At 38.5% G+C, this 24,195-nt stretch overlaps 1 protein-coding gene across 4 annotated transcripts; it reads left to right on the top strand.

Annotated features, from left to right (window-relative positions):
* Positions 1-50: 50 nt before the first annotated feature.
* Positions 51-22,419, top strand: ANXA7 (annexin A7). Of its 4 annotated transcripts, XM_055535721.1 has the most exons (15): positions 93-179; positions 2,267-2,330; positions 3,491-3,545; positions 5,552-5,756; positions 6,348-6,449; positions 7,062-7,126; positions 7,537-7,602; positions 11,651-11,753; positions 11,970-12,064; positions 14,611-14,724; positions 14,965-15,135; positions 17,818-17,988; positions 18,069-18,144; positions 19,197-19,309; positions 21,934-22,419. In XM_055535721.1, the coding sequence occupies exons 3-15, from the start codon at positions 3,492-3,494 to the stop codon at positions 22,054-22,056; spliced, it is 1,458 nt and encodes a 485-aa protein (XP_055391696.1). In that variant the 5' UTR covers positions 93-179; positions 2,267-2,330; position 3,491; the 3' UTR covers positions 22,057-22,419. The 4 variants fall into 4 exon arrangements, with proteins under 4 accessions (XP_055391705.1, XP_055391696.1, XP_055391716.1 ...); XM_055535730.1 differs by lacking the exon at positions 2,267-2,330 and having other exon boundaries at positions 51-179; XM_055535741.1 differs by lacking the exon at positions 7,537-7,602 and having other exon boundaries at positions 94-179.
* The last annotated feature ends 1,776 nt before the right edge of the window (positions 22,420-24,195 follow it).

The raw sequence follows: 24,195 nt of genomic DNA, 5'->3' as shown, positions 1-24,195 counted from the left end.
AAGGTCGCCCGGACGGGCCCCGCCGGCACCGCCCTGTCCTAGCCCAGAGGCGTTCCCGGCCGCGGCTGCGGCCCTAACGGGCTCCGGTGGCGGCCGGGCGCCCCGCCCTTCCCGGACCCGCCCCCGGCTCCATCTTGCTCCGGACCAGGTTGGGCCGTGACGCTGCTCCGCGGGGTCAGGTGAGGAACGGCGCCCGCTACCCTTGCAACCCTCAGCCCCTCGGTTACCTCGCCCCGCCCAGCTCCGTGGCCGGCCACCCGGGAGTGGGCGGGGCCCCGCCTGCGGCCTCGAACCGGCGCGGGGGACCGGGGGGAGGCTGGAGGGGCCTATAGGCCCCAGGGGTGGCCGGCGAGCCGGTGCGCGCATCTTGGGACCCGGGCTGCCTGGTGGGGACGTTCGGCCGGGGGTGCATTCGGGCGGGGTCGGCGAGGTGGCCAGACCACGGGAAGTCCTGTTCGCCGGTTGTCTCTGCCCCTCGTCTGTCCGGGGATCCTAGGGAGCAGTGAGGCCTCCGGCGCAGGCAGGTGGACCACAGGTGGAGGGACTGAGGCCAGAGGATGGGCCTGCTGAAGCGGCCCTCTAGGAGACCTGAGTAGGAAAACCAGCGAGCAGCTAAGTCCGACTAGATTTCTTGGTGACACAGCAAATTTATGGAAACTTGGGGAATTTGTACTTTGCTTAGTGAGCCCTAGGACCAATGCGGAAGCCTGAAATTGTACACTGGCCCAGGTTTATAATTCTTGGAAACTATTGTAGGAAGTAGCATTCCAGATTTGATTCCTAGTTCCTAAACGGCAGCAAACCTATGCGGATATGAGCCTAACCTGGGTGAACTCTTCTTCAGAAGATGGCTGATGTCCACCGTAAAGTGACAGAAATGAAAGGAAGTCGTCCAGTTGCCTCTAAACTTCCTTAATTTCTGCCAGTTGGTGGGGAACTGATCTGATAAAGTAACCTGTCCTAATTAGATAATGAGTATAATGAGTTACCTACCAGTCAGGGAAGGGGTTTCAAGCACTAGATAAGGAGGTAGAACTACTGCAAACCGAAGCCTTTCAGTCCTCACTGGTGGTGACCATGCCAGAGCCTATAGTTCTGCCTCCAGTTCTTTATCGAAGAGCCCTTGCTGACAGATTTAAATGGTCCTTCCCAATCAAGAGGCAGATTTTGGAAAATTGTAGTATCTACTGTTGGCCATCTTCATTCACCCTTCCTGTTTTGTTTCATTTGTTTCATAAATTTGGAACAGCTACCTCCTGTGTTCCTGGGCTTCATGCCATCTCTGAGACTTGCCTAGTGAGACCCAACCCTTTTAGTAGTTGACTCACTGGGTGGAGATGGTCTGGAGAACCAGGAATGCTTTTCTAGACTTATAAAAAGTAGTTGCTGACTAAGAATGTTGAAAAGGAAGTAAAAGCTGTGGTTCACCAGTATAGTCTAATTATTCTTTGGGCAAAGTTGAGTAGTTTGTTGAGTCACCCTTGGGTTTGTTTAAGCTTTGTACAAAAGCTTTTAAAATCTGAAATAGATGATACATGCATAATTCCAAAAGGTCTATAACTACATTGAAAAGTCTCATTATGCTCTAGTTCTCCTCTCCGAGGTACTGTTTCCTACTTTGTTGAGTCTACTTTCAGGGATATTCTCTATATACAAATAACTGTATGTTTTACACATTTGGTTGCAGAGTATCTATGCAGTTTTTCATCTTGCTTTTTTCCCACTTAATGTGACTTAGAGATGGTTTCTTATATGAATAAAAGGAGAGCTGCTCATGTTTTTTTATTGAACTGTTTCTTTTGTATTGGAGTATAGCCAATTAACAATGTGATAGTTTCAGGTAGACAGCAAAGGGACTCAGCCATACATATAAGAGAGCTGCTCATTTTTAATAGTTGCCTAACATTTTATTGTATGGCTTTCTGTAATCTGTTTTAGCTGTCCCTTATTAATGGTCTTTTAGGTTGTTTTTAATGTTTTATTTTGGCCACACTGCATGGCTTGTGGAATCTTAGTGCCCGACTACGCCCTAGCAGTGAAAGTGCTGAATCTTAACCATTGGACTGCCAGGGAATTCCCTAACCTTTTTTTGTTACAAATAGTGCTGTAATGAATAGCTTTGTATGTGTAATAATTTTGCATTTTTGTAAGTATTTTTATAAAGTACATCCTGGAAATGGCATTGCATTCTACTCTTTTATATTATTATTATTTAAAATATACCCAGATTCACTTTCTTAAAGTTGCTTTGTTTTCTTATATGCAGGTAGTATTTATCTTCATTCTGTTCTGACACTCTTGTTGGCATAATTCCTCTAGAACCCTTTAAGGTGAGACTTAATGTAGTAGTTTTAGACTGTAGAAATAGGACTTTGTCACTGGAACAGTTCCTGAGATTCAGAAATTTAAATAACTTATGTAGTCTTTGGTGCTATAACACTTGTTGTCTTTAAAATTATTATTAATTTCTCCCATAAATTATTTTCAGACTTTTTCTTTGGAACCTGACCTCTTTTACCCTTGGTCCCTCTCACTTTTCTTAGATGGTATTGCTTCTCCTTTACTCCTTTTATCAACTGGGCTTGGAGAAGAAGGGAAAAAAAAATGATTTAACATCCTTTGCATCCAGGTCTTTGGATCCCAGATGACTGGTTCAGAACTGTCTGAATCAGTATTCTTATTATCTTTCTTAATAATTTTTAACTTCTGCTAGATATATGCCCACTCATTTTCAATTTAGCAAGTTTTTAGCTTCTGCACTGTGCTATGTCATAAGGGACACAATGATAACTTAAATTTATTTTCTAATTTTCCTATACTATATATTCAAAAGGCAGGCTACTTCCCCCTGCCCCTCTCATCTCTTTATCAGCACCTAGAACAGTGCTTATTACATTATGGGTTTTTGTAAATGTTGAACTGGATTTGTTTGGGATCTTTTTTATTTTAACTGGAGTATAGATTTACAGTATTGTGTATATCAGTGTTAGTTTCAGGCGTATAGCAAAGTGAATCACTTATACGTATATCCACTCTAGATTCTTTTCCCATGTAACCCATTACAGAGACTTGAGTAAAGTTCCCTATGCTAAACAGTAGGTCTTTATTTGTCATCTATTTTATATATATTAGTATGTATATATCATTGTTTGGGGTCTTGATAAAAGAGAAATACAAATCATTTATAGCTGTACTGGGGAGAAGAGCCAAAACACACATTGATAAACTTGCCAAATTAAATGGTAGATTCAGAAATGCCTAAATATTCTGATATCAAAATAGTGCTCACAGACCAGCAGCAACAGCATCACCGGGAAGGGTAGTTAGAAATACAGAAGCTCGGGCCCCACCTCAGAACTACTGAGTCAGCCTGCCTGATAGGCTCTTTCTTTCAGAAGACGTGATTTGATTTAGATTGTGACAATGTATATCTTCAAAGGCCTTATTCCTTATAGGAAATTACAGAGGACATTTCTTATTGTTGTTACAGAATGTCATACCCAGGCTATCCGCCCACAGGCTACCCACCTTTCCCTGGATATCCCGTAAGTATTGCCACTTAGGATACTAAAATAGCTCATGTCCTGGGAACAGGTGTTGCATAGGACCAGCCAACCCATGACAGATGTTACAAATATGCTAGAGCAGCGGTTATAAATTCAAACAGCCAGAAGTACTGAGTAGAGTACGTGAGTGAAGGCAGGGTTGTGGAGGAACTACAAGGACTTGCGTCACCTATGGAAAAGCACGTGTTAGTCCACTTCAGCCTGATGTGTCCATACAGGGAGGTTGATTCAATGTTGCTGGGTATTCCATTTCTTTAAGTAAAGCTTAAATATAAATAAAATCTAGATTTTATATGAAACTGCCCATTTTTTTAAATTGGGAAATGCATATTTTAAAATGTTAAATACTGTATGATTCAATACAACATGTATGTAAACTAAATCCATCCTATGAGTCACTGGTTTTTAACCTGTGTGTTGGATGTTTAAATTAAGAAGGGCTTGACTCAGAGAACACAAATTGCAGTGGATTAGAAGGCCCTGGATTTGTAGTTCTGAGACTTTTAGTATTCTGAGTACATGTTATAAATGTGCTACCAAGTTCTACTTTGCTGTTTACCTATACTGTTCCGAGGACTAACCTCATAGCTGAGGTTAGTGTATTTCAGTTTTATGCTCATAAGTATGTAGGGCTTCTTTGTAATTCTGGGTAAATAGAAAGAGGGGCCTATATGGATTAGTGACAATATGTGTACGTGTGTGTAAAGTGAATATATAGTTCTCCTGAATTTGTCATAAGAGAAATGAAATTTGTAACTATGTTCCCAGGTCCCTATATACTAAACTGGACTCTGGCAACCATTTCTATCAGTATAGGCTAATGCTAAAACAGACAATCTCAACATCCCGATGGCTCGACACAATAAAAACCTATTTCTTGCTTACTCCAGTCTCCTAGAATCAGTGGTGGGGATGATGGGGGAAGTGTGTGGTAGGGAGCTAAGAGACCTTGTTCCATTTCATCCTGTGGGTTTTCAGGCTCCGTCTATCCTCTGTTGCCTTAGTATATTGACTCTACCATCCTCTAGTGCTTTGGAGTCCTCCACTGGATTCTTTGCTTCCAGCTGGCAGATGAAGGAAATGAGAGAGGAAGAGAGATCTTAGAGGATTGGGCAGGAAGTCATGGGGACCAGGCTGGAAGTGGTGTACATTACTTCTGTCCACTTCTGTCCACTGTCCTTTACCAGTATTCAGTCATATCCTGGGAAATGTAGTCTCTGTGGCCTGGGAAAAAGTTTAGTGAACATGTAACAGTCTCTTTGGGCTTCCTCCCAGGTGGCTCAGTGGTAAAGAATCCACCTACCAAGCAGGAGAAGTGGGTTCAATCCCTGGGTCAGGAAGATTCCCCTGGAGAATGAAATGGCGACTGATTCTAGTATTCTTACCTGGGAAGTCCCACGGACGAGGAGCCTGGCAGCTACAGTCCATGGGGTCTCAAAGAGTTGGACACGACTTAGTGACTAAACAACAACAGTCTCTTCAGACTTAGATATTGTGTTATCTGAATTGAGGTCCCAAATGTCACACCTAGTATGTGCTCAGGTCACTTTTTTATTCTTTCTATTATACACAGGTCCAGGTGTATTACAAGAAAGCTGTGAATTCTTCTCTTTAGGGTAGAGAGGCAGATCTTTCCCATATTTCCAGGTGCTAGGAAAATGAAGAAACTATACTGAGCTTTGCTAGTTGTTCATGAAGCCTTGAGGTTTTTTTTTTTTTTTTAGCCTTGAGGTTTGAAAAGAGACACTCCCAAATAGAGAAACAGACTCTTCTTGCCTAACACACATAGATTTACATAAAACTGAATTCTGACAGGTATCCTGACAAACTACTATACTGATAAACTAATATGAGATATCAGGACTTCTAATGGGCTTTTTAATATGTAAAAGAATAAGCTAGATCTTAACAGTTATCTCTGTTTTCTTAGCTAGGTTCTGTTTCTCAATGATCACAGTCATTTGAAAACTTTTCTGGTTTTTCAGCCTACGGGTCAGGAGTCATCTTTCCCCCCTCCTGGTCAGTATCCTTATCCTAGTGGTTTCCCTCCGATGGGAGGAGGTGCCTACCCACCAGCACCAAGTAGTGGCTACCCAGGAGCTGGAGGCTACCCTGCCCCTGGTGGCTATCCAGCCCCTGGAGGCTATCCCGGCGCCCCACAGCCAGGCGGAGCTCCATCCTATCCTGGAGGTGAGTCATGGGTTGTGGAAGTAGTGTAACACTTCTTTTCTTGTCTCTTTAATCCTTTTTTGTTCCTGCTTGTTTTGTATGAAATCAGAGTTGCTCTTAGCCTGCTTTCTACCTTAGATAGTAAGGACTTAGCTGGCAAGATAGAGGGATAAAGATTCTGAGGAGGCATGAAAGCTGGAGAATTCTCAGGAGCGATCTCCAAAATTCTGTTGTGAAGGAATTAGAATAAATCTCATGGTCATAAAGGACTAATGGTTCGCTTGATAATTTGTAATCTTAAGAACTGATTGAGACATTTGATTTTAGCATGATTGTGACCTTAGGACAGCTCTCGCCACAAGATGTAAAAAAAAAAGAAAAAAAAAGAAAAAACTTAGCACTTTTATATTGTAAGTCATTAGGGCAAATGAAAGAAGTAACATTTTTTTAATGTATTTTTTAATGGGGAAGGAGTTGTTGAGAAGTTGAATTTAGACCAAAGGGACTGCTACTGTAGCATTATAGAATATTTCTTTTATTATTTGTAAAGTTTTCACTTCAATCATGAGACCTGTCACTATAGTTTATTTTTCTCTCTTGTTCTTCTTCCAGGCCAAGGGTTTGGAGCCCCACCAGGTGGAGCAGGCTTTTCTGGCTATCCACAGCCACCTACACAGTCTTATGGGGGTGGCCCAGCACAGGTCCCACTGCCTGGTAGGTACCAACTGTCCAGAGAAGCACAATGGCTTGATATTTTAAATTTTTCAGTTGCCATTGAAAGAACTTAGTTTGTGTTTGGGATCATCTTTAGTAAATGTTTATACTAAATACTTCTTAGGTACTATCTGGTTTCATGAAAATGTATTAATCTGATAAAAAAGGTTTAATCATAATATGGAAATAAGGACCAGTTTTTTTCAATTAAAAAAAATTATCTCTCCTGAAGCAAAAAAAAATGAAACCTTTAGGAATTTCTCTGTCATTCGTGTAACACGAAGGGAATGAGCCCAGAACCATGTGCTGCCATCCTTTCCAAACAGAATCAGAATTTAATCTGGTTCAACTATTTTGTTCTTCTTTTTAAAGTATTATTTTTAAACAAATTGTGTTAAATTGTTTTAAAGAAATTACAACATGGAATATTTTTAAAAGTCCTTGTGACCAAAGCTGTTTTTTGATTCAGTATATCATGATACTTAAAAATTATTCTAGTGAATAACGTAAGTGTGAGTGTTCTCATATGTTTCCATGTTCGTAATATATCAGTACTGTTTTGAAAAATTAAATCAGTTAATACCTTTTGCTGTATTTTTTCTTAATATATAGGTGGTTTTCCTGGGGGAGCGATGCCTTCTCAGTATCCTGGAGGACAATCTCCTTACCCTACTCAGGTATTTTTCGTTCCTGTCTTTTAAATTAAGTCTGCTAAAGAAGGGCGCAACGCCTTTATTGATCTTAGAGATTTCCTTGAAGCAGGGAAGATGGTCTGTAAGAGACACTTAAGACTTTAACCTTTGCTTCTGATAGACTCCATGCTCTTTGGTCCACCAGTGTCCTGATGACTTTGATAAGACAAACATAGGTCCCTTCTCTCAGGTGAGGACACCCATACTCTTTTCTCCATAGAGATTCAATCATTAGATTGGATTCTCGGCATTGGTTTTAGTTCTTTTTCCTCCTCGCTTGCTGGCAGTATAACTATGAACTCAGGTGGCTGGGTGATTGATATTTCTAGCCGTGTTTTATGAAGTATGGTTTTATTTTCCATTTTTGCCTTTATAACTTTCCACTCTTCTTTCAGATCAATACAGAATCCTTTCCTTCCTATCCTGTTTTCTCTCCTGTTTCTTGGGATTATAGCAGTGAAGTGAGTAAGGTTTTCTAATGTTCACTAATCACTCAGTCCCCTAAACGTGCCTTCATTTGTTTCTAATTTCTTGTGTATTTGTCTCTCACCACTTCCTCGAGGGCTCACGATAGCTATTTTATCTTTATGTCCCTGTAGTGCTTGGCAGGCCCTTTAAGCATGGTAGTGATTAATGTCTGTTAAATTGATTTTTCAGTAGTCTCAGAAGGTCTCCCATATAACAAATCCTTGCCCCATTTCAGTGTAGCTCCTTACTTTAATATTAAGTTTTATTCTTTAATTGACTTGTTAATTCCTTTATACCCTATGCAGGTTATTAGGAACATAAGCAGTTTTATGTTTACTTTATCTTGATTTTCTCATTTCATACTGTCTATTCATAAAAGTCCAGTGTTTTTAAGCTTTTTCTTCAGCTGGGTTAGGAAAGGGATTACAGTATTGGAAGAGAAACAATTTAGCCATTTTCTGGCTTACTTTCCTGATTTGAGGTATTTAAGCTCCAGAGAGATTAAGGAACTTGTCCCGGGCCACACAGCTAGTGAATGACAAAGCTGAGACTAGATCCTAGCTCTTCGGCTTTCCAGAACAGCAGTCTCTTTGTTAAAATATGCTACTTTACTGATAGAGTAAATGATATTCCTTGAAAGCCCATAGTAAATTGCTTTCACTTCTTTTTTTAAAAAATTGTTGAAAGTTGATTGTTAATCATATTATAAATCTGTAGCTATTCTAAACATTTGTTATGAGAATTTTTATTTTAGTTTAGTTTAAGCATGCATATACTTTTAAAGACATCATTTTATGACTGAATATAAAAGATTTTTAAACATAAAAACACTTAAAGTAAAATACACATATACCTGCAGCTTATCTCGTGTAACAATTACTACCTTAAACTAAAACCAGGCAGTTAACAGAGCAGTAGATTTTGGAAGAGCTTTTAGATGGAGATTGAATAGACTACCTCGTGAGCTCCCTGTCTCTGACAATCTGCTGGTGGAGGTTGGTTGCTGTGTGTGTGACTTGGTTGAGTAGTTCAGGCAAGTGACCTCTCTTGATTGATCCAATTCTAATTCTATGGCACTTTTTCAGCAAAAAGGTTGGAATCAAATGGGTGTCAAAGGGTGGAACTCTTGGTGGCTGATAGTAGGGGCTTTGCTGTGCTGGGAAATCCTCTGTAGTTAGAGATTTGACCTCAAAAACATGGACCCTGATTTCTTTTGAGTTCAAAATAATGCCTGCAGGATGATAGTATTCTCGGTGACAAGAGACACTTCAAACTTGGACTTTGAACAAAGAATAAAACAAAGCCATTTTCCCTCCAGATGAAAAATGGAATAGGTTTTTGTTGTTGTTTTTGTTTTTAGAAACAAGATGACAAAATGCGAGTCATCAAACAGTACCTGATGGGAGTTAGTTTCTCTTTCTACCTAGTTCAGTGTATTTTAATCAGAACCTTCTGCCCTGCTTAGGATTTTAGTCACAATGGTTACATCAAAGGAAACTTTCATAGTTTTTGATACATTAAGCCTCATCTAAAGGCAATATGTTGAAAAAATTTTTCTACCTGAATATATGCTACAAGTAGAATATTTTTAGTTTTCCTTAAAACCACAATACAAATATTTCTTGTTAGTTCTTTGCTTACATTGCTGGCTTAGAAACTAGTGACAGATGATTGTTAGGCTTATTGGTAGGAAAAAATGTATAGATGAGTGGGAGGAATTACAGACTGTAAAAGTGTTTGCTGAAAGATGGTCTGGTTTGCTTCTCCCCAAACACTTTGTCCCCTCTGCTGCTGCTAAGTCGCATCAGTCGTGTCCGACTCTGTGCGACCCCATAGACGGCAGCCCACCAGGCTCCCCCATCCCTGGGATTCTCCAGGCAAGAACACTGGAGTGGGTTGCCATTGCCTTCTCCAATGGATGAAAGTGAAAAGTGAAAGTGAAGTCGCTCAGTCGAATCCGACTCTAGCAACCCCATGGACTGCAGCCCACCAGGCTCCTCCGTCCATGGGATTTTCCAGGCTAGCATATTGCTGTATTCAATGGGTATAACTTGAAATACAGTTTCAGTTGCCTAAATAGCAGCTGAATAATTTTATATTTTGAAACGATGTTGATTTCATCTTTAAATGATACTTTAGAAATACTTAGTTAAATAAAATATATTATTAAAATTAATTTTTAAAAAATGTGGTGGGATATCATCTTGTCTCATCTCATCTCTCTTAAGCCCTGATTTGAGTCTTTTAAGAAAACTAATAAACTGTTTCATAACTTTGTATTTAGAATTTTTAAACTTAATTTTGTAATAATTTCAAACATTAAAAAGTTGTAAAAATTATATATGGTTTAGTTACTAAGTGTATCTGACTCTTTGCGACCCCATGAATTGTATGCAGCCTGCCAGGCTCCTCTGTCCATGGGATTTTTCCAGGCAAGAATACTGGAGTGGGTTGCCATTTCCCCCTCCAGGGGATCTTCTGACCCAGGGATCAAACCCAGGTCTCCTGCATTGCAGGCAGATTCTTTACTGACTGAGCCAATTCCTATATACATACCCTCTACTCAGATTCCCCAAATATTAACTTCTTACATAAATACAGTGATCAAGAATTAATGTTTTAATGACACTATTACTCCACCTTTAGACTTTATTCAGATTTCATTAACTGTCCCAGTAATGTCCTTTCGGCTCAGGATCAAATCCAGGATGAAACACTGTGTTTGTTGTCATGTCTCTTCAGTTTCCTTTAATATGAAATAGTTCTTCAGTCCTTGTTGTTCATCACCTTGACACGTTGGAAGAGTACTACCAGTTATTTTGTAAAATATTCCTTTATTTGGGTTTGTCTGATAAGTCCCTGTGATTAAATCTAGGTCATGCCTTTCTAACAGGAATACCACAGAAGTGATGCTGTGCCCCTAGTGCGTCTTACCAGGAGGCACTTACTGTTGATGTACCCTCTTACTGGTGATAATTGGTGTTGATCATTTGTTTCAGATGATGTCTGCTAGGTTTTCTGCTGTAATGTTACAAAGTATACACATTATACTTTTACCCACCAATTTTAGCATCAAATTAGTGATTCTTGCCTAAAACACTTATTACTGTGGTCTTTGTCATTGGTGATTTTTAAATTTCTTCATAGATGGGTGTTTAAAAAATGTATCCATTGTTTTGCTTTTTGGTTTATCCTTAAAAAATTGATGAATAACTCCAAGAGTCTCTAGTCATCAATTTCATTTTTTGTGCTTTTCTTATTGTAAGATGTTTTATTTTATGTCTAATAATCAGAGCCTATACTGAAAATGAAGAGAGATTACCAAAATTACATTGCTTGTTTGAAATCTCACTGGGCAACTCTGACTCTGCCTCCCTAAAGCCATTATTATATTCTTTAAATAAAACACTGCCACTCATCGCACACTGCTCAGGGATCAATCTCTTTTCCCCCCTATTCTCCCTTGAAGGAAACCAAGGCATAGAAAGATTGTGACTAACTTCACAAGCTTGACTGTCTTGTTTCCTGAAAGTTTGGCGTCTTGATGTCTTTTGGCAGGAGAAGGATGGTCTGTATCTGTTCCGACACAAAAATAAATATTCTTGTCCTGAAATCTCAGCACTGGCTTTCTTGCCTAAGAGTGATGATTGGAGAAGTCTTAAGTTGTTGTCTTATTAGCAGAGAAACCTGAGTTGGGAGGGATTTTTTTTTTTTAAGCTAGTGTTTCTTTTATTAAAGATGTTGAATATTTTTTCATACTGTTTTTCTCCCAGTTTTATTGAAACCCAATTGAAATAGAACATTGTGTTAGTTTTAGGTATGTAACATGTTGATTTGGTATATGTATATATTGGAGAAAGAAATGGCAACCCACTCCAGTGATCTTGCCTGGAGAATCCCAGGGACGGGGGAGCCTGGTGGGCTGCCGTCTATGGGGTCACACAGAGTCGGACACGACTGAAGTGACTTAGCATAGCATATATTGTGAAAGGATTAGATTACCACAATAACTGACTTGGATTTTATGCCTCTTGTTCTCAGCCTGCTGCGATGACTCAGGGAACTCATGGAACAATCCGACCCGCTGCCAATTTCGATGCCATGAGAGATGCTGAAGTTCTTCGTAAAGCGATGAAGGGTTTTGGTAAGGAAAACGTATTTTTGTCTTATTTATAATAAGTTCAAGTGATTGGATATAAAGTAAAAATAAGGTTTATATCACAAAACCAAGTTTATATGTGAGCCTGTGTGTACACGCTTCAATTTAATCTAGCACCAGGCACCTTGTAATCTAAAAAATGTCCTCAGCGAGCACCCCACACAGACCTCATCCTTATTTAGACCTGTGTGGTTCTTTCAGGTACAGACGAGCAGGCAATTATAGATGTTGTGGCCAATCGTTCCAATGACCAAAGGCAAAAAATTAAAGCAGCTTTTAAGACCATGTATGGCAAGGTATGTTTTGTTTTGTTTCATTTTCTTTTTAGGACTCAGCAAGAACAGTGGCCTGTAGGCCCTGAATTCTGTCAGGTTGGATACTACATTTTTATTAATACTGATAAGTATAAAGTAGAGACAGCTAGATTTCAGAGACCCCAGAAGAGGTGTATTCAATATTTATTTCTCTTAAAAGCCTTTCCAATTCTAGAGTAGTCCTTGATCTCATAATCATACCCATTTACTATGTCTGATAGGTGACACATGTTCAGTAGAAAGTAGATTATGACCATAATCATAATCAGTAGCTTGGTTCTCAGTCTTCTCCTTGAAGTGGGATTCAAGGACTTCTTATGTGGCCCTTGCTTATTCTTGGCCCATGGCATCATCTTTCACTTCTCTCCCTCCTTGTAAACATATCCTGTTTTACAATTTTACAGAACCTCTTGCCATTCCCTGCACACATGCTTCTGTGGTTGATGTATGTTGTTTTCTTGTCCTGGAATACCTTTTCCTCTTTTGCTGCATGGCAGACAAGCTCTCCAGGATTTGGCTTGTTTAAGCTACTTTGTGAAGTTTCTCTCATTGCTTGTTCCACTGTGATCTCATAGCACTTGGTAAAACCTCTGCTGTAACTAATCTCAGTGCCCACTCCCTAAAAACTGTGAGCTGCCCTAGGGCAAACCATGTCATATTCATCTTTGTGTTTATAGTACCAAGGACAGGAACAATAACAGATAGCCACATAAAAACTGTGAGCTGCCCTAGGGCAAACCATGTCATATTCATCTTTGTGTTTATAGTACCAAGGACAGGAACAATAACAGATAGCCACATAAATATTTGTTGAGTGGATGATCAGTGACTAAATCCAGCAAGGTTCTGTGGCTGACAGGTGCCATGGCTTCTTAAATATAAAGGGCAAGAGGGGGTAGCATTGGTTTGTCATTCAGATAGGAATCCTAAGTTTTCTGACATTCTCTGGATCCAATTAACTTTTCTCAGAATGGAAGTAGAGGCCCACTGACCTGATTCATCTTTTCTACTCTGCTTTCCCTCTCTGCCCAACCCAGAGTCCACTTCCTTACTCTTAAGGCTCCTTAAGCGACACAAGCTCTAGGTTCCCTTAGGGTTCAACATCAGACTCATTTTTCTCACAAAAATATTTTTTGTTTGATGAATTTCTTTAGTTCACATGTAGTCTGTGCTTTGTTGTCCTAAATTTTCTCACGTATCACTTTTGAGTTAAAACTAAATTCCCAGACTATTTTCCTTACCCACCACCACTTTTTCTCTGGACTTCTTATTAGTAAAAACCCTGTCCTCTAGCCAGCTGTGGAGTCTTTGGTCCCACATTCTTCTTTCTCAGTCAGTCAGTGAATATTGTTTCAGTGCCTGTGTATGCCAGGCACTGCGTTGTCCTGGCAACTGGTTATTGCTTGTCTTGTTGATCTAATCTGTAAAAAGGCTCTTTAGAAATGTGTCTTCTATCTCCTTTTTTTCTTTCCATTTCCACTGTCACCACTCAAACCCAAACCTTTATTACTCCTTATCTAAATATTCTAGCAGGCTAAATTTCATATATGTCTTTGGTCATTATAATCCATACTGCCTGTTGTTTTCTTATATAAAAATTTTCAGTGACTCCTCCCAGCATGCAGAATCAAATCCATGTTCTTTAGCTTGGTATTCAATGTAATAATCCAAGAATATAGTTACAACTTTGTTTTCACTAATGTCTAAAAACATTATTCGTAACAAAATTGGTTGTCTTATTGTCCCATTGAATAAACTTTGCTCATTCTTGTGTCTATACTAAGTAATTCTCAACCTGAGCAGAATATCATAATTTCTTTTCAAATTTAAAAACACATGCAGAATCTCTGAGTATTCATTCTTGACATAATTTTTTTTTTTAGAAAAATTCTGCAGATTATTTTAATGCATATAGCCAAGGCTAGGAACAACTTTTCTGTTCTTGTTTGTGTCCCTCCTCCTTACCTGAAATATCTTTCTCCTTTCTCTTTGCTAATTTTTACATACTCTTCAATATCTTCACTAAAGTTTTCTCTGAAGCTCTCTAGCCCACTTTAACTTTTCCTACTTCAACTTATTTCTGTGCTGCTTATTCATCTGGTGCTGGAGAACAGGCTGCTTTATTTTAGTTTTTAGATGTTTGTCTTTTCTTCTCAAATAACAGCACAATGATGATGATTTCTGCTTCCTCATAAAACAAGAACAGTTTCTTATACTAAGTAAATACGTGTTTATCATTTTGTTAATTTGAATTATTCTTTGTTTCCAATTCCTCTTTTTTTGTACCTGGTATAGTGGCGGAACTACAATAAGTTTATTATTAAATATTTATTAATAGAACAACTAAAATAGATCTTCTTGAATATAATAAGCTTAAATACTTATTCTGTAGTGTATGATATTCTGAACAGAAATTGAGGTTTTCTTAAAGTAGTTCAATTCCATTTTTCTCGTATTTCCCTTAAAAAATTTAAGCAAAACAAAATTTGGAGAGCTCATATACTGAATTTGTGTTTGTTATGTAACAGGATTTAATCAAAGATCTTAAATCAGAGTTAAGTGGAAATATGGAAGAACTGATCCTTGCCCTGTTCATGCCATCTACGTATTATGATGCCTGGAGTTTACGGAATGCAATGAAGGTACTATATGGCATTTACTTTGAGTATTTTATCCTATTTCAAATGTAAAACCCCATAAATTATGCAGTTCTGAGTTTACAGTGACAGGTAAACCAATACATTATTTTATATCATCTGAATATATAGAGCTTTTCAGTCTGGAGGCCAAAGTTATGTTTGGTAGAACATTAAGATTTAATAACTTCCAGAAATTTGCTTTTTGTTTGTAATTCTCTCTCATTCTCCCTTCATTTCACATAGGGAGCAGGAACTCAGGAACGTGTGTTGATTGAAATTTTGTGCACAAGAACAAACCAGGAAATCCGAGAAATAGTCAGATGTTATCAATCAGAATTTGGACGAGACCTTGAAAAGGACATTAGATCAGATACTTCAGGGCATTTTGAACGTTTACTTGTATCCATGTGCCAGGTGAGTATTGAATTAAGTGTCTGAGTGTTGGTGGAGGGAACATTCTTTACTGCCTACTGCCAGTGGGCATTCTTTATTCCTTTTAATATCTAGCCCCCGTGGAATCTTGACATCTTTAAGAGGGACAACAGAGAATCATCTGTATGGGTTTCTTTTTTTCTGTATTGAAAATTATTTCTGTAAATCTGGTTGTTGTAAGGAGTCAGCAATTAACCATATGAAGGTTGTATGAAATCAGAAATCAACTTGAGGCTCTGTGTCTTAGAATGAAGCTGCATCTGTATTTTTAAGGTTAGCATTGTTCTGCCAGTTAATTGGGACCATCGGCTGAAGATAAGCAGGTCTGCCATGTGAGTGCGACAGAGTGAGACAGAAATGCAGAAAACATTTCAGCATCCACTGAAACACTGTGCTTAAGTACCTTCCTTGTTCTGATTCCCTAGATGTGCTGGCAGGGTTGCAGAAAATTCTCCAAGTAGGGTATATGTAATGATACTATAAATAATCAGGGTATATTTGAAAGAGATGATGCAAAAGACTAGCACACTGATTCAGTATCAGGAGTTACTGGCTATCCTGCTAGTGCACAAGGTTGGACAGTCTTGAAGATTCTAAAAGTAGAGAGGCTCTCAGAGCAAAGGGATGTAGTTGCAGAAAAGACAGTGTGCGTGTGGGTATGGAAGTGAGAAAACAAAGCAAATGGTGGGAGGACATTGAATTTACCACAATGAGTAACAGAGCAGGAGGGTAGGTTAGCCGGAAAAGAAAATCAGAAACAGATTTAATGCTAAAAAATGAATATTCAGACTTTAATGAGGTGCTGAATGTCTCTTGATGCAGGGTTCAGGGCCCAACCATTTTACAAAATAAAGAGCCCTCGTCCTGGAAGTGGCTTTCTAGGACAATGGGACCATATTGTGTGCTTGAAGCCAAAGGCAGTCATCTGGGGAGTTGCTGTTGAGCTCCTTTGCCTGTGCTGTATTCAGCCCATTTAGAATAGGCTTCTATACATTGCTTGTGCCAGTGCTCTTCAGACAACAGTTCCTCAACCTTCAAGGAACACGTCTCCATTCTGTTCCTCAGACAGACACTAAGACTCTAGAGGGCGACCTTTTCCTTGTTTGGGTTTGTGTTTCTGTTTTAGAGAGAAACCAACTACCCGTCTATAAGCTTTACTCTTATTCAGGCCCAGGGCTTCCTCTCTCCCTCTCTCCCCCATCCCATCCCAGGGAAGAGTTTGGTCTATAAACTGATACAGACTGTCAGTACTTGTGTTATTTATAGCTTCTTCTTAAAGTCTCACGCATCATTTTTATGCATACATTCATAATAAATACTTACATATTAAGATTACACTTGGATGAATGAAAGGAAGTTCACGGAGCCTCTATATTATATGCTTTCTCTTTTGGCTTAACTTCGTTGGAGGGAGGGGCCTTGTCTTTTCTTCTGTCCCCACCACAGCACATCCTGTTGGTTCTGTTCCTGTGGAGAACCCTGACTAATACAGCCTGGTACAAAATAAGTGCTCCATACCTTTCAGGTACATGGTGAATATAAAGTGAAACTCAGTATAAAGCTGATGTTAAATCCCAGCTAAGCAGAATCATACTTTGTTAATTTGAGTGGTAGTTCGTATCTCCTAGGAGACGAGGTCCTCAAAGCATGGCTTAGGAGTCGCTTCATCATGAGAAATCTAAAGTTACTTCAGACCTTGGAGTTCAGGGATATCCAGCTTCTGGGACGTCTCAGTGCATCTCTCCCCAAGCTAGACAAGAGACAGTGCTCACTGGCTCAGAACTTGGACTGATAGAAGGAGACCCAGAGAAGTGAAAAGTGAAATTCCTTTGATGGCCGCGGGATTTCTCCCAGAGGGTGAAAGTGGCTGCATTGTTAGTGTTCAGGACTTGCTGGATCATGAGTCTGTGTGTGTGGCCACAGCCTCTGGAGGTGCTATAGTTTGCAGTTTGAATACATACCAGTCTCTTTCTCCTGGCCCAGTTACCACCCTTCAAAGCACCTCCTCAGAGAAGCTTTCCTGGACTCTCCTGGGCCATTTGTCATTCCCTGCTCTGAGCATGCATTTAATTCCCAGAGATTTTGGTTGTAGCCCTAATCCCTCTTTGGAGACATCTTCTATCTCCTTCGTGGGAGGGATTGGAGTAGTGATAATCATTTCCAATCTCTGTGGTTTGTATCATACCTAGACTTTAATACCTGCTACTGGAGAAATGTTTATTGAATAAAAACAAAAAACCCCGCAGCTTGTAAACCAAGGATCAAACCCAAAAGAGTAATTTCTTTAAGAATCCCTGTCTCTTTAGTCTTATCGAGAAAGCTTTTTAAACTGAATGTCAGCAAAATTTTCTGTACCTTCAAAAGTAAAATGTCTGTGTCATTTTTTATGGAAACGTTTTCTAATTTAGCTCTCAAAGCCCTTGTTTTAATATAACCTCATCAAACCATGATCATACATTATAAAATCCACGGTTGGCAATGTAATAAAATACTAGTTACACTAGTATAGTTTCTTTGGAAATGAAAGATAAGCATGACAAACTTTATGCATTAATTTTTAGTAAATGGTCCTTTTAAATTCAAAAGTGACCAGATTGGAAAACCTTGTTTTAAAAATAAGACTTGTATCACTTTCTTCTAACTCCTGCTTTCCTTTTTTTGCAGGGAAATCGTGATGAGAACCAGAATGTTAACCACCAACTGGCTCAGGAAGATGCTCAGCGTCTCTACCAGGCTGGTGAGGGGAGACTAGGGACAGATGAATCTTGCTTTAACATGATTCTTGCCACAAGAAGCTTTCCTCAGCTGAAAGCTACCATGGAGGCCTATTCCAGGGTATGAGCTTTTCTTTTGAGGATTTTGCTTCTATTTTAAGGTGTCAAAATATTTCAACCCCTATACTTTTTTGTCTACAGATGGCTAATCGAGATTTGTTAAGCAGTGTCAGCCGTGAGTTTTCTGGAAATGTTGAAAGTGGTTTGAAGACCATCTGTAAGACACTTTTCCTGTTTTCATGTTTTGCTTCGTTTTGTTTGTAAATGAGTGAGGCTTTGAATAGTTGTTCCCATTAAGTGGTGATTCTTAGTATAGCCTCCCTGGAGTCTGCTTAGGCATAGACAAGCTAATCCTATGTTTTTATATGCAGTTCCCTATGAATGGTTGGTGGTGTAATCAAATAGGATTGTTTTGGAATTATTTGGTCATTATTCTCTATGCCCTTCTTGAGGACTATACAAAAATATATAACGGATTGTAGCATTTCCATTAAGGTAAATGGGAAAGCCCTAAGGAAACTACAGAGTGCCACCACACAAAGCATCATTTTGAGTCCCCAATTGCCTTTCAAGTATTTAGCCAAACGAGAACCTTTTCCTTTTGAAATTAAAAGCCCAGTTTTTGGTCCTGACGGCCAGAAGCTTAATGAAATGGAAATTTTGTTCTCATGGAGAATATAAGACTAAAGAGAGTATTAGTAGCACATTGGTATTAGCAATTGAATATCTTATAAATACTACTATTGTAATTGTAGCTAACACAATAATGTACAGTTAGTCCATCTCTAAGAAAGGTAGAGCCTTTGCTAACTTAATTTTCCTATTATCATCTCAAGTCTGTGTTTTCTTATTTATCTTGGAATCTATCTTACATCATTCTTTCAGTCAAATGATACGTTTGACATCTAGAATTCAGATTTTAGTCATTATTCCGTTTAGTTAGGTATTACCAGGGTACAGTTGCTACACATTTTCTCATGTTAAGGGGGGAAAATGTTAAGAATCCTAAGTGACTGCATCTGTGGAGAGAAAATGGGATTTACTGGCCAGAGGGAATCTTGTAGAATGAAGGTAGACTGTCTGATGCAGCTGGAAAGAAAGATGGATGCTGAGAAAAATCAAGGGGGAGAGCACTCTGCAACTCACCTAAGATTTCTGAGATAATTACATAGGAAATGATCAAAAGCAGCTGGAAGTGATAGATGAAGCTGGTGTGTGGACATCTTTGTCAAGTCATGATTTCACGTCTGAAGCCTCTCTCACTTTCAGTGCAGTGTGCCCTGAACCGCCCTGCCTTCTTTGCTGAGAGGCTCTACTATTCTATGAAAGGCGCCGGCACAGATGACTCCACCCTGGTCAGGATTGTGGTCACTCGAAGTGAGGTGAGGCGCTCTCTGTCTGATCTTCACTTTATTTTGAATGTTGATTCTTTTTTCTTAGCAATATTAAACACAATTTTTTTCTAGTTTTATTGAGATGTAATTGACATACCCCACTGTATAAATTTAAAGTGTGCCTCATAGAGATTTGACTTACATACATCATGAAGTGATTATCACAGTAAATTTAATGAACATCCATCATCTTATAAAATTCAAGATTAAAGGAAAATATTTTTCCTTGTGACGAGAACTTTTAGGATTTACTGTCTATAACATAAAGCAGTGTTAATTATATTTATCACATTGTATATTACACCCCTAGTAACTTATCTTTTAACTGGAAGTTTGTACCTTTTGATTGTCTTTCTCCAGTCTGCCCCCATCAATCCACTACCTCTAGTAACCACAAATCTTATTATCTTTTTGTATGAGTTTGCTTGTTTTTAAATGTATTTGCCTACAGTACTCTGCTGGTTTCTGTTATAAAGCATTGTGATTTGAAATTTCTATACATTTTAAAAGGAATCCCATGAAAAGTCTAATTATGACATATCACCATACAAAAATACTACATAGTTATTGCCTGTATTCCCCACTCATTCATACTCTTCATTCATTTACTTTGCAGCTGGGAGTTTGTACCTCTTACTCTTTCACCTATTTCCTTCCTGCCCCCAACCCCCTCCCTTCTGGCAGCTACCTGTTTGCTCTTTGTGTCTATGACTCTGTTTTGTTATATTTGTTCATTTGTTTTTTCAGATTCCACATGTAAGTGAAATCATGCAGTATTTGTCTTTCTCTGTCTCACTTAGAATGTTAATTTCTTAAAAGTTCCTCCGTTGGTTGTCAGTCCATGAGTGACGTTAAGAAAGAGCTCTCTTTCACTGCTGGCGGAGGTTGTATAAAGCATAGTGTTCACCTTCTTCCTGCTGTGAGAGGCTTGCTTTAGTGAAACAGACTGCCAGGGAATTCAAGAAGAGGTTTCTCTTTTGGTTTTCATTTTGCTTATGTAAAAAACTGGATGAGGGAATTCCCGGGTGGTCTAGTGGCTAGGGTTCAGCACTGCTGCCAGGTTCAGCAGTCAGGGAATTGAGATCCTGCAAGCGTGAGGCACTGCCAAAAAAAAATCAACAGAAAGCTGTATGAAAGACCTATGCAGATCAACCCTATTGGACATAGAAATTCTTAAAATTTAGCATGCACTCTGGCCTGGAAAATCCCATGGGCAGAGGAGCCTGGTAGGTTGCAGTCCATGGGGTCACTAAGAGTCCGACACGACTGAGCAACTTCACTTACACTTTTCACTTTCATCCATTGGAGAAGGCAATGGCAACCCACTCCAGTGTTCTTGCCTGGAGAATCCCAGGGACGGGGGAGCCTGGTGGGCTGCCGTCTATGGGGTTGCACAGAGTCGGACACGACTGAAGTGACTTAGCAGCAGCAGCAGTATAATAAAATAAAAGTTTTATCTTTATCTTTTTACTTAAATATAGCCTCAAATGTATTCCTTTCTTTGACTTTGTATATTTAGTAGACTTTTTTTAATTGAAAGAAAGCATATACTACAAAATTATATGAAAGAAGGTAAATCATTTTTTAAAAGACAACTATAATACAATATTTGGAAAAACTTTGTTGTGTCTTTGTTTTTTTAGACTTAAGTTTTCTAAGCAGGATCTCTTTTTCTTTATAATAAAATACACATAACACAAAATTACCATTTTAATCACTTTCAAGTGTATAGTTCCGTGACATTAAGTACATTCCCATTGTTGTACAACCATCACCACCATAACTTTTTCAACTTAAAAAACTGAAAATCTATATTCATTAAACAATAATTCACCATTCTTTTTGCTTCCCAGCTCCTAGCAGCCACCATTCTATTTTCTATCTTATGTATTGCAATATTTGACTACTCTAGCTAATTTATATAAGTGGAATCATAAAGTATTTGTCCATTTTAACGTTTTTAGGGTTCATCCACATTGTAGCATGTGTAAGAATTTCCTTCTTTTCTAAGGCTGAATAATATTCCATTGTATGTATACATTGTGCTCATGTCAGACTCTTTGCAACCTCAGGAACTATAGCCCGCCAGGCTCCTCTGTCCATGAGATTTTCCAGGCAAGAATACTGGAGTGGGTTGCCATTTCCTTCTCCAGGGAATGTATACACTACCTTTAGTTTATCCGTTCATCCGTCAATGGACACTTGGGTTGCTTCCACCCTTTGACTGTTGTGAATAATGCTGCTTTTAACGTGGGTGTACAAATATTTGAGCCTGTGTTTCACTTTTGTGGATACTCAGAAGTGCAATGGTTGTGTCATACGGTAATTCTATTTTTATTTATTTGAGTAATTACTATACTGTTTTCCAGTGGCTGCACCATTTTACATTCCTACCAGCAGTGAACAGGGATTCCAACTTCTCTGCATCCTGGCCAACACTTTGCTAGTGCTGGTAGAAATGCTAGTTATAAAATGTCAGTTCTTTGGTGTTTTTTCCCCTCTGCTTTGGTTATACTTAGGATCTTTTCACTATTAAAGAACAATTTTAATAAATTATCAGTTTTCTTTAACAACTTTTTTCTAATATTACAAATATCGTGTCTTGCATGCAGATTGATCTTGTCCAGATAAAACAGATGTTCAGTCAGATGTATCAGAAGACGCTGGGCACAATGATTGCAAGTGACACAAGTGGAGATTACAGAAAGCTTCTTCTGGCCATTGTGGGCCAGTAGGAGAGATTTTTATAAATGAATGAAGCTATTCAAAGCTTATCCTTCAAAGCAGTGACTGACCTGCATGCAGCAACATCAACCCTCACCTAACCAAAAGAGCTTTTACTAAGGACTGTGTCAGGGTATTGTGCTTGGTTTGCACATGTGGTTATTGCCTTAATTCCAATGTTCTTTTTTTCTCTATGTACAATCAAGTAAAGCCATATCACAATGATGAAGTAATAATGCAATGTTTGTAAAGCATAATTCTCACTGCTCTTATTCTAAATAGGACACTGAATTGAGTAAAAGTCACAACAGTTTCAAATTCTGTGTAATAATATTGAATAAATTTTAATAAATAATATTGAACATTAGATAAAACCCTTTGCTTTCCATTGGACAGTTATAGTTCGGAGTATGTCAAAATTGTATTACTTTTTAAAACAAATTCAGCTGTTTTGACCTAAAAGAGTAATTTGCGTCTTACTTCACATAAATCAGTATTCTATATTCATAAACGCTGAACTTCCCACATAGAAAATAGTTTAGTATTGGCTGTAGCAGCTTTTTAAAAAGAGATTATATGTTTATATGCCTAAAATATATAGCCTACTTTTATGTCTACTAAGACTGCCTATAGATCTTTATTGGCCCTTGATTTAAAAAAAATTATAAAATAATTTTAGTTGCAGTTTAATCATGATTCAAGAAAATGAAGCTTGACACATAAAAAGTGCCAAATTAATGAATGAATGAAACTTAAATCATCTTCCTGGGAGATTGAATATTAGTTCTTTGGAGAAGTCGTTTAGGAACTCAGTTAGTGCTATAGCAGTGTGATTTCAAACCTGGGTTTATTCCCAATACTGAGCAACTGCTTATTATGTTGAGCATTACAATAGGTAGTTAGGGAAAGTACAAAGGAAGGAGGTTTGTAATCTAGTGGGGGATCTAAACAAAACTTAGGATACAAGGATATTGTTAGATTATAAATTCTGCTGAGAATAATAACCCTATTTGTTCTTTTTGTTGAACTCCCTGGCACAAAGCAGATATTTAATATATATGTGGTGAATGATTGTACTAAAAATTGAGGGAAGGAAGAGTAAATATCAATTATAATTCAATGAACATTTGTCTGGGGGTAAGTGCCAAGGGACATACATGCAAGGTGGTATAAGACACAACCTTACTCTTAGCGAGAGAGGCCTATGTACAACTGTAGTGTGAGGCGAAAGCAAGATACACTGGTAGAAGGGTAACAGGCCAAGAGAGATTTCTGACATAGATTTTGGAAAAATAACTAACAGCAATAGGATTTGGTAAAGGAAAAGGAGTGTAAGTTATTAAAGAAAGAAAATTTGTGAGGAATATATTTTTAAACTTTTAAAGATTGAGATATAACTCATCATACCATTCATCCTTTTAAAGTGTACAATTTAGTGGGTTTTTAGGGTATTCACACACTTGTGCAACAGTCACCACAATCAATTTTTGAATACTTGCATCACCCAAAAAGAGAACTTACACCCATTAGCAGTCAATCCTTCTTTCCTTTCTTCCTGCCTGTCCCCTGGCAATCACTAATCTACTTTCTGTCTCTATGGATTTCCCTGTTGGGGGCTTTACGTATGAATGGAATTATACAGTATGTGGCCCTTTGTGTCTGGCTTCTTTTAATTAACGTACTGTTTTTAAGGTTCACCTGTGTTGTAGCATGAATCAATACTTCATTCTGTTTATGGCTGAATAATCCATTGTTTGGATCTACATTTTGCTTGTCCATTTATCAATTGATGGACATTTGGGTTGTTTTCACCTATTTACCATTATGAATAATGCTGCTATGAATATTCACGCACAAGCTTTTCTATGGACACAAGTTTTCAATTCTCTTGGCTATAATAATAGGAGTGGAATTGCTGGTAGTAGTATCTTTATGTTTAACTTTTTGAGGATCTGCCAAACTATTTTCCAAAGCAGCTGTACCATTTTACAGTCCTACCATCAATGAATGAGGCATCCCATGTCTTCATTCTTCCCGACACTATCATTGTCTCTTTGATTCTAACCATCCTAGTGGATGTAAAGTGGCATCTCATTGCAGTTTTGATTTGCATTTCCCTAATAACTAATGAATATATTTTCTTGACTGGC

This window comes from Bubalus kerabau, chromosome 1 (assembly GCF_029407905.1).
Source record: "Bubalus kerabau isolate K-KA32 ecotype Philippines breed swamp buffalo chromosome 1, PCC_UOA_SB_1v2, whole genome shotgun sequence".
In the NCBI taxonomy this organism is placed as follows: Eukaryota; Metazoa; Chordata; class Mammalia; order Artiodactyla; family Bovidae; genus Bubalus; species Bubalus kerabau.
The sequence above is the reverse complement of the archived record's forward strand: the minus strand, read 5'-3'. Positions and strand labels throughout refer to the sequence as shown.